Source organism: Morone saxatilis, unplaced genomic scaffold (assembly GCF_004916995.1).
Source record: "Morone saxatilis isolate NCDOM2014 unplaced genomic scaffold, NCSU_SB_2.0 Contig6, whole genome shotgun sequence".
Classification (NCBI taxonomy): domain Eukaryota; kingdom Metazoa; phylum Chordata; class Actinopteri; family Moronidae; genus Morone; species Morone saxatilis.
The window spans coordinates 13430953-13446578 of NW_023340206.1; the positions used below are offsets into that span (position 1 = coordinate 13430953).

General features: G+C 39.3%; 2 protein-coding genes across 2 annotated transcripts in view; one reads left to right on the plus strand and one right to left on the minus strand.

Moving 5' to 3' along the window:
• Positions 1–1701, plus strand: part of LOC118339698 (dynein light chain Tctex-type 1-like) — a 2630-nt gene extending 929 nt beyond the window's left edge. The window contains exons 5-7 of the mRNA XM_035677398.1: positions 344–499; positions 607–684; positions 816–1701. Coding sequence (XP_035533291.1) covers positions 344–499; positions 607–684; positions 816–889 — 308 coding nt within the window. The 3' untranslated portion in view covers positions 890–1701. The remainder of the gene's footprint in view (positions 1–343; positions 500–606; positions 685–815) is intronic.
• A 1080-nt stretch (positions 1702–2781) lies between these two features.
• Positions 2782–13286, minus strand: LOC118339926 (cytochrome b-245 heavy chain). The gene is made up of 13 exons (XM_035677747.1): positions 13133–13286; positions 12304–12396; positions 10859–10969; positions 10550–10634; positions 9756–9904; positions 8502–8683; positions 7581–7713; positions 7313–7405; positions 6258–6511; positions 5570–5732; positions 5012–5158; positions 4532–4656; positions 2782–4084 (listed from the first exon to the last, which is right to left on the minus strand). The coding sequence occupies exons 1-13, from the start codon at positions 13175–13177 to the stop codon at positions 3967–3969; spliced, it is 1698 nt and encodes a 565-aa protein (XP_035533640.1). The 5' UTR covers positions 13178–13286; the 3' UTR covers positions 2782–3966.
• Positions 13287–15626: the final 2340 nt, after the last annotated feature.

A 15626-nucleotide genomic window follows, 5' to 3' on the forward strand; every position in this document is an offset into this window, starting at 1 on the left:
AAGAATATTATAACTACATAAAGTAATAACAAACTGATAATAGGAAACATCAACAACAAATATAATGACAAGAAAATAACAATATGAAAACAAAAACATGATATAAAAGTGTGTTTGTGTGAGTTAGGATTTAAAAACAGCAGTTAAATGGACTTTTAGACATCTTTAAGTGTTAAAGTGCTCTGGAAGCATTCATGATCTGAATGTACCTTCTGAATAAAAACACACATTTATGTAACAAAAATATAAAACAAAACGTTTCTGAAGAACCGAAATCCTGTGAAATGTCAGCCTCCTCGGGGGGAAACAGCACCCAGTGACTTCCACATGACTGAACACTGAGTGTGTGTGTGTGTGTGTGTGTGTGTGTGTCAGTGTATCGAGAGCGTTGTCGGGGGAGACGACTACAGCCAGAGTCAGGTGAACAAATGGACGGCCAGCATCGTGGAGCGCTGCCTCACGCAGCTGGTCAAACAGGGGAAACCGTACAAGTACATCGGTATGTTCGAGCAGTGAGGCTGAGTGAACGTCGGACTGTCTGTACTTCAGATGGAAGGGAGTGAGTTTTGGATCTGATGCAGTTGTGTGTTGACTTCCTCCGTACAGTGACGTGTGCTGTGATGCAGAAAACGGGAGCGGGCCTCCACACAGCCAACTCCTGCTACTGGGACACCGCCATGGACGGTAGGCGTTATCCCTGACAGCTGTTCTGTGTTCTCCAGTGTTTTACTCTGCTTTCTTTAGCTCTCTTTGTTTGTTCTGTTCTCTTTTGTTCCACCGTTGTCTCTTCACTGTCTGCTGTTTTGTCTCTGCAGGAAGCTGCACAGTGAGATGGGAAAACCGCACCATGTACTGTGTGGTCAGTGTGTTTGCGGTGGCTATCGCATAGGACACACGCACATCGATGACCACCACTACCACCATCCGAAGAGTGCAGTGGGGTCCCGTGAACAGCAGGGGGCCACCAAGTGCCACAGAGTCCTCACCCTGGAAGCTTTCAGCTCTGAGGAAAAGCTGCAGGAAACAATACGGCTTCTTGTTTTCGCTCTTTAGATGCATGTACACATCATCGTCTTAATGTATTTATCTTCTCGTGTCACTGCAGTGCTTTAATAATGTCGTATTTCTCACTCACTGAGGCCTGACGGCACGCAGCAGCTGATTCAGTCACACATTCTACGGGATTCTTCTTCTGTTTTCTGATGTTCATTATGTGTATCACGCCAACAAGAGAAAGCGGGGGTTTTGTACTCGGAGCTGCAGGTAAATAAACGTGAAGAGATTTATGAACATTGCGAGGCCTTCTTGATTTTAAGACGTGCTAGAAAGCTTAACATCTGTGAAGAAAAGTAAATTGTGTAATGGAAGAATGGCCAAGAAAACACTGTTTGCCGAAAAAGAATCCTATTAAGTCTGTATGATTGGTTCAAATAATTAATAAAAATACAGACAGAGAATTGTATAATCTGCTCTAAATTCATCCAAATCATTCTTTTTACACACACTTCTTGCAGTTAGGGACTTCACTGTTCGGGATAATTGTACAGTTTTAAATATAATACGAAACATCTATAAAATATGTAAGTCAGTTTACTAAATGATGGAAAAGGACTCCCTTGAGGGAAAGCTACCCGGCAGTGTATAAAGTAATAAAAATGTGCACCACTTTCACCAGCTGCAACATTAAAGTGATGAACACAATAATGCATCAGTTATTTTTAGGTTTTCTGCATAATGAATAGTTCAGATAGAGGCTTTGTCCTCTTGGGAAGTCAGTTTTATTCTTTAAAAATACTGTGAAAAAGAATACAGTGGAAATAGAAATGTTAAAGTTCACTTGAATGCTCCGGCTGAAGGTTCTCAGCTGCTTTTGTGCACAGAAGAATAGGTTTGTGTCACAGATTGGGATTCAGTGGGAATAAAGAGTTTTAAAACCCACACTGAAACTTAAACTGGACACCCAGTCCTTATGTCTGCTCTTACTGATAATATATCACATGAAATTTCTATGGAGTTCTCTCTTCTGTGTGATTTAGAAAGAATCTGATGACTAGAGTGGACGGGTCACAAAGCGTCGATGGCTTTAAAGTGCCGCTGCCATAAAAGGAAATCCACATTCTGATTGGCTGAGAAAGTGGTGGATATTTTATAGCAGCAATAAAACCAGAGATTTTGCAAAATGAAAGAGATGAAAACAGTTCTTCATCCATCCCTCCCTCCCTCTGCTCTGTATAATACAAATATGGCAATATTTATAAGGTGGTGTATTTCACTGCAGCTTTCCAGCATTTTCTATTATTTTGGGATTTTTCAGACACATTTAGTTTAATTTTCTTTACGCAACAAACGAAATGTAAGCTCATGCTGAGGTATTAATGGCCATCCTCACACAACAATCACCTTGGAAAACATTTCATCGTGCACAGTGGTTGCTCAGTTGGCATGGAGACTGTCCACCTCATAAAGGCTATCAAAAATCAAAAAACTCGCCTCTGATTGGTTGTTTCCATTCGGCCCGGTGGATTCTTGCAAACACCATTAGGAGCTCACACAGGAGCCAGAGGAACCTGATTCTTTCACATCATCTGTCTCATGTTCTACAGCGAGGACAGAGTGAAAGTTTCTGCGAATATGACAAAAAAAGATTTTTCTAAAAATTACCTGAGCTTTAATGAATAGAAATTATAATGGCAACTTTTTTAATTAGCAACATAATCCATAACTTGATCTAAACTTTAGAATCAGATTATGTATTATATAAAGTATGTGCACACATGTAAGTCATTTTTCAGGTTTTATTGCTCACAGGAATAGAAACATTACTAGCTAAGACGAACAACAAAGCTGAACAAAAATGGAAAGGAAGATAAATTCTCTTATTATATATAAAAGCCTCAGTAAGGATTCATAAAGAGTGGGTTCATAATTGTTCTAACCGAACCACAAAAAACAAACCACTTATCATTGAACAAAGTCTTAGAAAAATGCTGGCCTTCAACTAAAGCTCAATGAATAAGAGAGGAGGTAAAAATACACCTGGAGCAGGAAGCACTGAGGTGTTTGTTGCTGCATCTACTATCAAAACTGCTTTTCAGAAATTGTGGCCGGCAAATAGAAAACTAAATGAAACAGAAAAACAGAAGGAAAAGTTAGGAAACCAGCAGAGTTTCACTGGCTGATGTAACAGAAAAGCGGAACAGGGTGATGTGGAAAATACAGTAGGGTTATTTCCACTTCCTTTTGAGCAACAACGGCATCTTTGCAAAACTTATGCGGTTCGAAGCGAAGACAAGAAGGTCAGTTCAATCAGGGTCCCGCTCTTTTTAATCATCTTCATTTTCCAGGATGTTTTCCAGTACTTGTCTTGACGATAAAGGCCCGCAACTATCATTTATAGTTATTATATATAAATATATATATATATATATATATTTACCAGTAAGCCGAGTATACATTTCACCCCCATTTTATTCCTCTCAAATGGAATAATTTACTTCATTTTTCCTCTAACAGTACCATTAAAGCTATAATCTGTAACATTTCCTCATTAAAATAAAACAGTTCTCTATGTAGTTGAGTTCAAACGTTTAAATTGGGCTTCTTCGAGAATTTCTCTCACAGCTTCTGGAAAAAACAGACTTTTGACACCAAAAAGGTCGCTGCAGTCGAGTTTCAAACAAAATACACGCCCAGGATTACACAGGTGATCTGAGTGAGGGGCTAAAATACAATAAAACATTTCCAGGTGTTTCCATGACTGGAAAACTAGTCAGGTTTCCCAGGATGCGTGGGAACCCTGGTATATTTTGGTACATTCAAAAGATTACATTTGTGTGTAAACTATCTGATGTATTAATACAGAACCACCGGCCTCAGTAAACCAGCTCACTCCTTGCCCCCTCCGCTACTTGGGATGCTTCCTCTCTTGGGGGTTTTGTGGTTGTCGTTATTGTTTTGCGGCGGTTTTTAGAAGTTCTCTTTGTTGAAGATGAACTTGACGTCGGCCTCTGAGTGGGACAGACACTGTTTCTCCAGAGATTTCCCCAGCGCTTCTGGACCGCACAGGAAGACTCCCGCTTTAGTTCTACAAGGAACAAAAACACAAGTGGATGTGACTGTAATTATTATTATTAGTGGTGGTTAGGTCTGCGGTTCTCCATCTCAACAGAGACACTCAAGCATAATTCTAGTGTGTGTAAAATTAGCGATTTAGACCTCTGATTTCTAAATATTACATCAGAGGTGAGTTTTGACTTATAAAAAGAGATAAAGTCTAGTAAAGGTTCCCGCTACCTGCTCGCCAGACCACATCCATAGACCACCACCCACCATAGAAGTAATAATACTAGTAGTAGTAGTAAAAGTAGTAGTAATAGTAGTTGTAGTATTAGTATAATAGTCTTACAGACATGAAAACTGTTCCAGTTCCTGATGTTGATTTTGTCCTGTACTTGTTAAAAGATAAAAAATGAAGTGTGTGTGTGTGTGTGCATGTGTGCGTGTGTGCATGCAGTGAGATAAAGGGCCTCACCCTGGGTGCTTTGACGCAATATTGGTGAACTCATTGTCCCAGTTAGGTTTCCCATAAAGAGTCTTCTGTTTGAGTCCAGTGATTGGGTCGTTCTCCGCCTCATGGTGAACACGGAAGTGAGCCGCCTAATGAAAGAAAAGACACATGGTTCATATTAAAAAATGTTTACTAGTTTGTCAATAAGAAATGGGTAAATACAGGTTTCTAAAGGTCAGAAAATGTCCTCAGCACCAGGGTGTCCTATCTGAGGTCATAAGCCAAAACAGTTGGGAACCAAAGCAATTTTTAAACATATATATAAGTAGTTTTATGTTAGATTTGTATCTGTAAAATAACTAGTAACTGAGTAAAAAAAGCATGATAAAATGGACATACTCAAGTAAAGTTAAATTGCACTTAAATAGAGTACTTGAGTAAATGTTTCCACCACTGCGAGGCATAAGGAAAAGACCATAAAGACATCGTGTGACCCCGTCATACCTCGGTCTCCTTCCAGCGGGTGAGGTAGATGTTGTAACTGAGGAAGTCGGTCATGCCCTTCTCCGTCATCTGACCCTCCAGAGACTGCAGCAGGTCCGCAAACCACTCAAAGGCCTGCGTCTCCGGGCACAGCCAATAGAAGTAGATCTGGGGAGGAGAGCGATGCACAACTTTATTCTCTTGAGTAACTTGAACATAAATATTGTTATTATTTTATCCATAGCACCAACATTTTTAAGCATAAAAGTTCTTGAACTTGGAAATAGTATTTTAACAATGGTCCACTTAGTACAGTAGCTTTTTCTGGTACTTCAAAAATGAAGTTGTAACGGTACTATGGAAATCATAACAGCTACTTAGGTTGCAACTATGATGAAGACCGTACGATACAGTTGAAGTGGACTACTACTACCATTCCCAAACTCAAGAATGAGCTTTAATGCTTGCGAGACATTCAGATTAATAGATTAACTATTAAAGATAATAGTTGTGTTTGATGTGGTTGAAAGCTCTGGAAAAATCCAGTAAGTGGAACTTGAGTTGGGTGACCTCCCTCACCTTCTTGGTGAAGACATCCTGGTTGTTCTGGATGCGTTTGTACCACACAGACTTGAGGATGGAGGCAAAAGGAGTCACGCCGATTCCCGCGCCCACCAGCATCACAACCTCGTAACGAAACACGTCTTCACTGGCTGTACCAAACGGGCCGTCTATGGCCAGCCTGAAAGAGACAAAAGATATCACTGTGACCTACAGCACAAACATTTTCTATATATATAGAATATACATATAATCACACTGGACAAAAAGGACCTGTACCCGGAAAGATTCAGTGGTAAACAGGTTTATAGATCTGGTTCCAGATCTGTATATCAGACCATATAAAAGAGAATCCAGTCTCAGATCACCAGCGTGGATATTACTGTATCTGTGTGCATTTTATTACAGTCAATATGTATCCTTGAATGTAATTTCCTCAAAAGCTCTTTTATGGTCTGCTCTGAGTAGAGCAGAAAAATGCTCCAAGTACTGAGCAGGTAATATTGTATAATTTCATCAGTTTCTCTGCCCTTCCAATCTCTTTTGAAAGGGTGGGAGTTGCACACAACAAACCTGTCCAGACTTCCGCTGCCAGGCTTTCAGAGAAGAGCTTTACTTGGGAGGCAGAAGATGCAATCAAATGTAATCATAAGCAATTTTAGGAGCAATTTTTCTCCTTTTACAATCCCTTCCCATGTTGTCATACCTAGGCAGTTTCCAGGCCTCCTGAGGTTCGTTTTTGTCTCCTCCGCAGGCCTCATACAGCGCCTGAGTCCAGTCTCCCACGATACGGATGTGGGCGCTGAAATAGTCCTCCTCAGGGGCCGAGGTCAGAGTGAAGGGGTGCCACTCCAGCCTGGAAACGGACGGACACTGGATGAAGACATACTGACCCACCTCCATGTGGAAACCTTTCCTCTTCATCTGCAGCTCAAGAGTCTTGGAGGGGTGCATCACCACCTGAGGAATTGGTATGAATTTATTAGGTTTATTTATTTAAGCATTTATTTGTCAAATAAGAGCTGCAGCTAAAACATACTTTCAGTATTGATCCATCCAGTCTTTATTTTTTTTAGCATTTGCTTGATTATTTGTGTAGTCAATACAGTCAAATGTCAGAAAATAATGAAAATTCCTGTTACAATTTCCCAAAGCCCAAGATGATGTCTGCGCTCACGTCATTGTAGTCATATCTAATAATATCAATACAGAAGAGAGAAAAGCAGCAGATTTGGAGGATGATGTTTGGCATTTCTGTCTGATAAATAATCTGATATTCTCTTCTTGATCGACTGATTAATTGACTTATAAAACTTATAAAATAATATAATTCCTATACTGTTTGTCCACCAAATTAACTCAACAGAATGCACAACATCCCAAAAACTGCTATTTTTGCATTCCAGGAACTGTTTGGGTTCCGAACCAATTTATTTTTGGCTGAATTGGTTCAGAACTCCTGCAGAGTCGGTTCTCTGTTGGTGGAAAAGGCAGTTGCCAGTTTATTAGGTGCACATAGCTAAACCTAATGCAGTCTAATAAGACAGTCTAGTGTGTTGATTTAGTGACATCTAACGGTGTTGTTGCTGATTGCAACTCCCTCGTGTCACCCTCCTTCTCCAAGCATGTAGGAGAAACTATGGTGGCCGCGAAATGTGCAAAAAAGGTGAAACGAGCGTGCTGGGGGACACTTCCACAAAGTGTAGCTTTTCTTTGACAGGCCACGACTGTTCACATCTTTTTTATTTAGCACATACACACCTTGGTGATGACCACTTTCTGGTGTGATCGATAGATGCGGACGAGCCTCTCACACACATAGAGGATCATGGGGCCCACAACCCACTTCCATGTCTGAAGAGAAGGAAAATAATGGAAAAAAGAATATGTTAAATGCTCTCAAAGCATCAATAGCTTCTTTTCTGCCTGTGGCTTGAGTCAAACACTTATGAGCTATTATATGACTTCAAACGAAAGTAGTGCATTAAAAGCATTTCCCATGAAAACCCTGCAATCTTTAACAGCTCACCATTGGTGGGTTTCCAGCAAACTCTGGTACAGCACAGTTGGACCCATTTGTGCCCCAGTTTTCAAACTGGTCAGCACAAACATCGGGGATGTTTGTCTTCAGGCTAGCGGCTGTCTGTCCTCGCACAATCCGCCTGCAGAACAACACCAAGGAGGAATGAATATTTAATAATGAGCATTATTACTGTTAATATTAAAAGTAAAACTCAGGGAATCTGGACCTCGTAGTGTTTTATATTATTATAATAATATTATTAGATATATAATATTAGAACATCAGTATTGGCTAGTAGTTGGCTAAAGTGGTACTTGAATGCAAACCACACTTTAATTTTATATTAGGCCACATGTAGTTTATATATAGTCATGTCAAATTTGAAATCAGTTTGCATTGCGTCCGCCTCCTGTGTGTCCCCAGCATGAGAGATTTTCACGTTTTGTTCTACGATATAAAATAGGTCAGTAAATATCCCGTCTGTGAATTTTGAAGCTTTTCTTAAAAAAGGCGGTTGCTTTCTGCCATCTGTGCAGAGATTGAAATATCACAGCTGATGATGGATTACAAGTACAAGTGATGAATTAGTGATAAGGCACTATAAATCGCCACAGCTGGAAGTAACAACAGCTGTTCTGGTGCTGTTGAAGAACCCTGCTGAGGCAACACATCAGTGAAACTGCATTTCTTCTGCTTTGCTGTTCTTTTCACTAATAGAGCTCACGGGTGGTACAAGGACAAGTGCCCAGTTCCACAAAGACTGAGAAAACAGAACTAGGCGTCTGTGCAGTAGTAAGACAAGACAGAGTCAAAACAGCAGACAAGTCCGAAAAAAACTGTCCAAAGTAGCTTCTCTAACTCTGAAAACTACAGATTATTTAGCAGGTATGTCTCAAAAATTAACTTTAATTAACTGTGCCTTCTTACCCAAAGCCATGGAATACCAGTCCAATGAAGAAGATGACAAAGAGATGATGCGTGTACCAGAACACCTCAAAGTAGGACCTGCGGATGACCTCCATGGATGAAGTGATGATGAGGATGAGGGCTAGCGTGATGGCCACGCCTGTCAGACCGGCAATGGTGGTGAACATGACGATGGTAGGGTTCTGCACCAAAACACAGTTTTGTAACAATCAGGTACTTCTTGACAGACATTTACTGATTATCAATTTTTAAAACTTTTTCCTCATTTTCTCCACAAATAAATCCACACAGCTGATTAGTCATGTCAGTGGGTTGTGGTCACAGGGTGGTCCAACAGTTACTCACTTGTTTCCACTTAAATCAACCTTGCAGGTGATGTTTATGTGCATGTTATGTTTTGTCATAAATCCTCTCACTATGGAGACGGGCTGGAGGCATGTACTGCTGGTTGTGATGTAAGGTCAAAAAGGGAAATACAGTTTTTAAGTATGTGGCTAGTTTGGATGCTAGAAAACAGACTGGTTGATGTGAATTTCACTGGGATTATGGGGCATTGTTTATAAATTACACTGTAATGTGATAATTGATTAAATAGATTACAGAAAACATTTAAAAGTAGCACAAACTCTATTTTGTAAGTTAAAGAAACATGAATGATGAAGTACTCTTTACAGTTGTTTTCACAGTACACTACTGAAATCTTGCATTTGCAACATCTGAAATACTGAAAGAAGTTTAATCTGCAAATCGAACTGTAGTTCAAAGTGAAGGGGAAAACCAACCTTACAGTCCAAATCTTAAAATTCATTAACAGTCGAGAAAACGAGGGGAAAGAATGATCTAAATTTTAAGTTGGGTCAAAAGTAATGTGAGCTTTTAGCACAAATTTTAGTATGTTTCTGGCGTCAGATTGAGAATATTTCAGAGCCTGGGTTCAAAGAGGAGGAAGAGGACAGGAGAAGCTTTCTTTGTTTTTATAGCGTTTGAAGCTTAAAACTGTATCTGCAAAGAGGAAGTTTCTGAAATGACCACATATCTGAGAACGAATACCCCCGAAGAGGAAGTTTATCAGATGAAGTAAATTTTTTTCTCATTGAAACCAAATTTTGCAATTAAATAGAGGGGAATTCACAGATTTTAGCAACACAAGAAGCATCCAACTACAAGTATGACTGAAAAAAACCAAAACACCAAACCAAATAAGCTGCAAGTTTTTTTTTTTTTTTGTAAACTACTCCAGTAACTACAACTCACCGTCTCGTTAGACCTAATGGGGTTCAGGAAGGAGGCATTGTCCCCAGTGCCAATTTCAGACAGGATGAAGGGCAGAAAGCTACTGTTGCGATTCAGCTGGGCGTCCATGAAATACTCGAAGTTAAACAAGTGTGCAACGATGTGCACGGCTAGGAGAATGTGAAAAAGGAGAGACATGTTATGACAAAGTGTCTTTAAATACTCAAAACTTATCCCAAGTAACTTGTTGCTAAATGCTCGTAACTAATTAAAATGACTAAAACCAATGTGAAGTAATAGTAAAGATTGAGGTTTAATCATTTGGGAATTCAGTTGTTCATTATTTGGAGTTTGGAGAGGGAACAAGTTCAGCTGAGCGTTGTTATATTTAAACACAGTTACTTTCCATTTGATTCTTAAGTCAAAATCCCCTGAATTAGCATATTTCAAACTGTGTTTTATTGGGCAACTTGTTAATATATAATGTAAACATATAATGGCTTATAGGTGTTTGAATCAAGCCACAGACAGAAAAGACATAGAGCCACTTTCTTATCTTAATGTGGATATATAAAAAATAATAGCAATAATAAAAATAATAACCTTTCAAAAATGTAAAGCACTTCAAAAGTATCTGAACTCTGGAGTGGCTAAGGCTCTATCCTAGGTCTCCTTCTATTTTGTATCTACATGCTCCTACTTTGTCTAATAATATGCAAAGATATTTGCATATATTAACGTAAAATCAGATATAGTCTTATTTTTCCAGAACTGATTATTGTAACACCCTTTTACATCTGTAGTTAGAATAATACCTGTATGGAAGGCGATCATGTAAGCCACCAGTTTGTGAAAGGTAAGGTTTCGATCTAGTTGACGAGCTGCTGTGCGGCTGCAGCACTGAATACAAACAAGAAAAACAACAATTAAAATGACGAGCAATGAGAAATCGAAGCAGCAACTAATCAAAATAAACCCCAACAACAGCAAAAATGTCTAATTGTTACAAAAAGCAAACATTACACAAATTGGATCTGTCATTTGCCTTCATTTTAATAGTTGATTAAATGGTTACTTCTGATACTGCTCAGTGATTTGGAGTAACCCTTGTTTTTTATGGATACCTGGATGGTGCCACGGAGGAGGGAGAGGAGGTTTCGACAAACTGGCAACAGAATGAGCATGCAGTTGAAGTTGAGGCAGGCAGCAGGAGCTCTGGCCCAGGACAGAGCTTGCTGATGGGTAAAAGAAGAGCAGTGGGTTACTTCAAAATGTAATCAGACTACTTTATAGCACTCATTTTAATATTTTCTTCATATAAACATGATACTGATATCATCCTTAACCTAAAAGTTTTCTAAAAAATGATTCAAAGCAACAACCTTTGATATTACTCCTCATTTCTCTACATTTGTGATGATATTTACTGTAAAAATAAAAAAACACGTAAGTTCACAAATAGATTGAAGGAGCCTCTGTGTTTCACTTCTGCGGCGGCACTGCAGCCGGTGTTACTGACTCATTGTGTTATGAAGCCAGCTGTGACCACAGAGCAAACTTTAATCCCTGGCGTCACACCAACTTCCCTTCACTACAAGGCAGTTTAATTCTACATAGAAGTTGTAGAAGATAAGGGTTTGGCGGCTCTTCCCTTATGGGAAAAACAAAAAAGAATCTTATTTTTAGTTGAATCATCAAAGTTGGTATCTTTCTCAGTAAATATGTATTTATTTGTACTAAATGTGTAACGTGATTAATTTTAATCATTGTATTTCCCTTGTTTGCCTATTTTGTCAGACCATTTTATGACAGTGAAATGTGTTTACAATTTAGTCTGTGGTCTGTGCTTTGAGAAATATCATATGCTAAGTTATATTAATTAATATTTAGAAGCGCTTTCATGCAGTATTGTACTGCTGCAGGGACGTGCACAGATATTTTGAGGGGCTATAGCTCTAATTTGAAAAAGGGCCCATGAATAACCAGTAAGTAAGCACAGTATTATTGAAATAAGCTGTATAGCTAACAGAGTTTCTAGTTTATCTTGTCAACCATAAGCTAATTCAGGCTACACTTCCATGTATCTGGTGTGAACAAGTTATAACCAACAATCTCATCGTCCTTTTGTGATTAAAATTTGCTAAAATGTCAGAAAATGCCATCGCAATTCCCCACTTAAACGATTACTCAGTATTCCAAATAGTTAATTAATTTTCTTTTGATCAAGTAATTGTTGCAGCTCTACATCTGTATACTGTGCTCTGCTGTGTGACATGCAGTCTAAGAAAAGAGAAAGAAGAGCAGGTGGGCGGCAGTGAGCGTTATTAAAGCACTTTGATGTTATTGGACACTTAACATTTAGAGGAACTGAAAGAGACTGCGTCCTGTTTTTCAAAATTACTGCTTGCATACTTTCCTGCACCTTTCATGAACTGTTTGATTAGTCGTTTTTTGTTGTGAATCAATTTTGATGCTTCGACAGCAGAGCATCTCATAGACAGAGATGATAAAGGTGCAGTATCAGCACACAACACTTAACACTAAATTCATCAATATTAGTGATGCTCACCCCAAGCAGGACCCTGGTGTAAAACCACCTCTCTACCAGGAAGGCCATGTAGAAATGGACAAACAGGAAGGCATTGATCCCCAACCATACCAGCTGTAACACACATACAGACACATTTCATGTTATATAAAAATGTTTCACTTCAATTCAGTCAAGAATGATTCATAATTCATAAATAAGTAACTGAGATTTGTCTCAGAATTCACAGATAAGGCCGGGAATCATTCAGAATTTACAGAAACAATACCCGAGCTTCAGTACTGATCCCAAAATAACACTTTATTCATAACATGTTTAAAAAAAAATGTATATGACAAAAGAAGCCAAACTGATGTCAGATTCTATGCAAACATATCACAAAGACCTTGTGTACATTTTCAAATTTAAAGCTACTCTTTTGTTCAATAGTACAAATACTTTCTAGACACTGTGTCATTAATTGAGATTATATTTAGCCCGCACTGTATTTCTGCCAGTTTCATTTTGAAAATGTCTAAAATCATCCAGTAATTCACAAGAAAAAGTCTGTAGCTGCAACATTTTTTTTTCCTTTCCTACATCTTGCAGCCCCTCACATTTAAACTGGGGGTCCAATGGGAGCTTTTTAGTTTTTAAATCACTTTTGGTACTTTTGAAACTCCATCTAACAAAAAATATTGAGTCTCTGTATCCTGCCTCGTTCACAGAGATGCTTTATTGTGATGATTCAGACCAGATTTTGTATAAACTTCAACTATCCGACAATATAAATACAGATGATGACAGCAAACACATGAGCAATTAAGAAACAAGAAAGAATGAGAAAAACGATTTAAGCAAATTTACTCACAATAACAAAGATGGAGAGTCCCTCATTGGCAGCAAAGTTCCCCATGGTGGAAAGTACTTCTGAAAAGGTGTGTGTGTGTGAGGGAGAGTGCGTTAATATGGTAAGAGAGAAGGAAGCAGGAAACAGTGATGGAGGAGAGCAAGGAGTGCAGCCGGCTGATTACTCATTTTATAACCCTTTTAAGGAGCAAATAAGGAAGTGACCCTTCACAGTTTTTCAGAAGGAAGGTCTGTCGTCTCACTCGGTTTAGCAATTGTTCCTCCAGTCATAAAACTGTCCAATCTGAAAGGAGTCTGTAATCTCACTGTTTATCTTTGAAACATTTAATCACAGCTAGTGCAAACAAAAGCTGTTCAGAAGCCAAATAAAGAACAATAATGAGCCTTAGAAACCATAAGGTTTTATTTGTTTCCAGTTAAATAAAAGACTTAAAGCGGCTCCTATTCCAAGAGTTCAGATGTTCCTCTATGTACGGGTCAGGGTTAGATTAATCAATTAATTAAAATATAATGCCAATCCCAAGAGATCCGTCTTCGGATGTCTTGTTTTGTTTTGTTGTTTAAAATGGTATAAGACTGAAAATCATCAAATTGGAGAAGCCAATGAAATCTGACTCTTCCAATCACACTGTCTTTCAGAAGCTGTGGTGGGTTAGATGACCTAACGCATCTGTTGCTATCAACCATGTCATGCTAGCCTGTCAGAAAGGGGGCTAAATAACGCTCCAAAGTTAGGCTAAATTTTGATGGAAAGACTGGCATGACCATTTTCAAAAGGATCTCTTGACCTCTGACCTTTGTCAGAAAATGTTGAGAAAAAAGAGTCACAGCACATTTAAAAGCACATCATTCCAGCAGCTTCTTAAGAATAAACTTACCACACCACTTTCTAAAGTTAAAGACACTTACAAACATGAAGTGAAAGAATCTGAATCGTCTTGCAGTGGCGACGCCCTGCTGTCATGAGCAGGGGTCCTGGATGTGTTAACACTGGAGCCCAGGTGACCGTTAAGAAGGAAGTTGATACTCAATGGTGACATTGTGAATTTTAGGCAGAGGAAGTGGCAGATTTCTAAATGTGAAGTAAAACAGAAGACTAATTACCACATGCTTCCTGTTTCAAGCTAAACTGCAGAAAGGGAAACACCTGAACTGACATGTAAATTTGGTTCACATCGGAAAATTAAAGCACGAGCAACAGGTACATTTTGTTAAATGATCAGTTCACATCAGGGTGGGCAGCTGTTTGATTTAAAAAATGTGGCAGCATTATTAACTGAAGCTTAATGCCTTTAAAACGAGAGCAAAGCTGATCCGCAGCCTTTTAGTTTCCACTCTGTGTAATGAATTGAGATTTCAGCAGCAACACAGTTATATCTCATTTCCTGATATAAATAATTATTCACTCTACAGCTTTTCCCTGCTGTTAATGAAAAGATCCAGGGGTCCTTGAAGGGTTGCAGCATGGGCTGGTTGCCTGTGTCCAGACCATTGATAGTATATATTTACTGAAAAGAGATTCTGGGTCTGTGAAGTGAAGCCAATGTGAAAGTGTCTTAAACCTGCCTTCTTTTTAATGGCCAGCAGGGGGCAGCTCCATGGACTGGATTGAGTTTTATGGAGAAATGATAAGATTTATGAGCTCAGTAAACAGTTTGATCAAATATGAATCAATACATTAACTATTTCTCACTTAAGATCTGGTTTTAGTGTACTTTTATCATTAATACGAGTGTGTGTGACCAGGCAGGCCGCCATTGTTTCCAGCTGGATGATTTGAAACCAAGCGTAGCCAAAGAGAGCAACTCAACCTGCAGTGCGTCGCCGCTGCTGGCTCCAGAAAACCAGCATGGTGACCGCCATAACGCCACAAAGCTTGAAAACGGTACTGGGTGACACACTTGGTCCAGACCTTTGAATCCGCCCACTCCACCGAGATTAGCCAGTTAGCACCACAGGCGGGTCTAACGCTGTTGTCAAGCTGTTTTCGAGTTGAGCACCAGAACCAAGGTGGAATAATAAAAGTACTGACTGCTACAGACAAAATGGACTCGACTAATGAGGTTCTTAAGGTTCAGAGGTTGTTGAAAAGGCTTCAGGGGTTCTTGAGTTACTGAGGGCTAGACTTGGACCTGAGAAGGAAAATGGAAATATGTTCAGAAATCCGTGCTTTGTAGTTCCAGGGGACCTATCTCAGGATCTAGTGGTTTTTGAGAAGGTTTAAGAGTATAGGAGGGTTTCGTTTGTCTTTGATAAGATAAACACTGCAGGGGTTTCTAAGAGCAGCTCCAAAGGCCTTAAGGTTAAAACACACAGCCGCCAAACAGCCGCCCCTATGTCACCCCATGTCACTTGACATCACTGTCCTATTTCCATCATCATGGTGTCGAAATGAATGATGAGGGTTAAAGAAGGCCAACAGCACCGTGAATGGCAATCCGACTTTCATTTGGGATTATCGAAGATCAGATCACTGTGGATTCTCCGGAGGGATT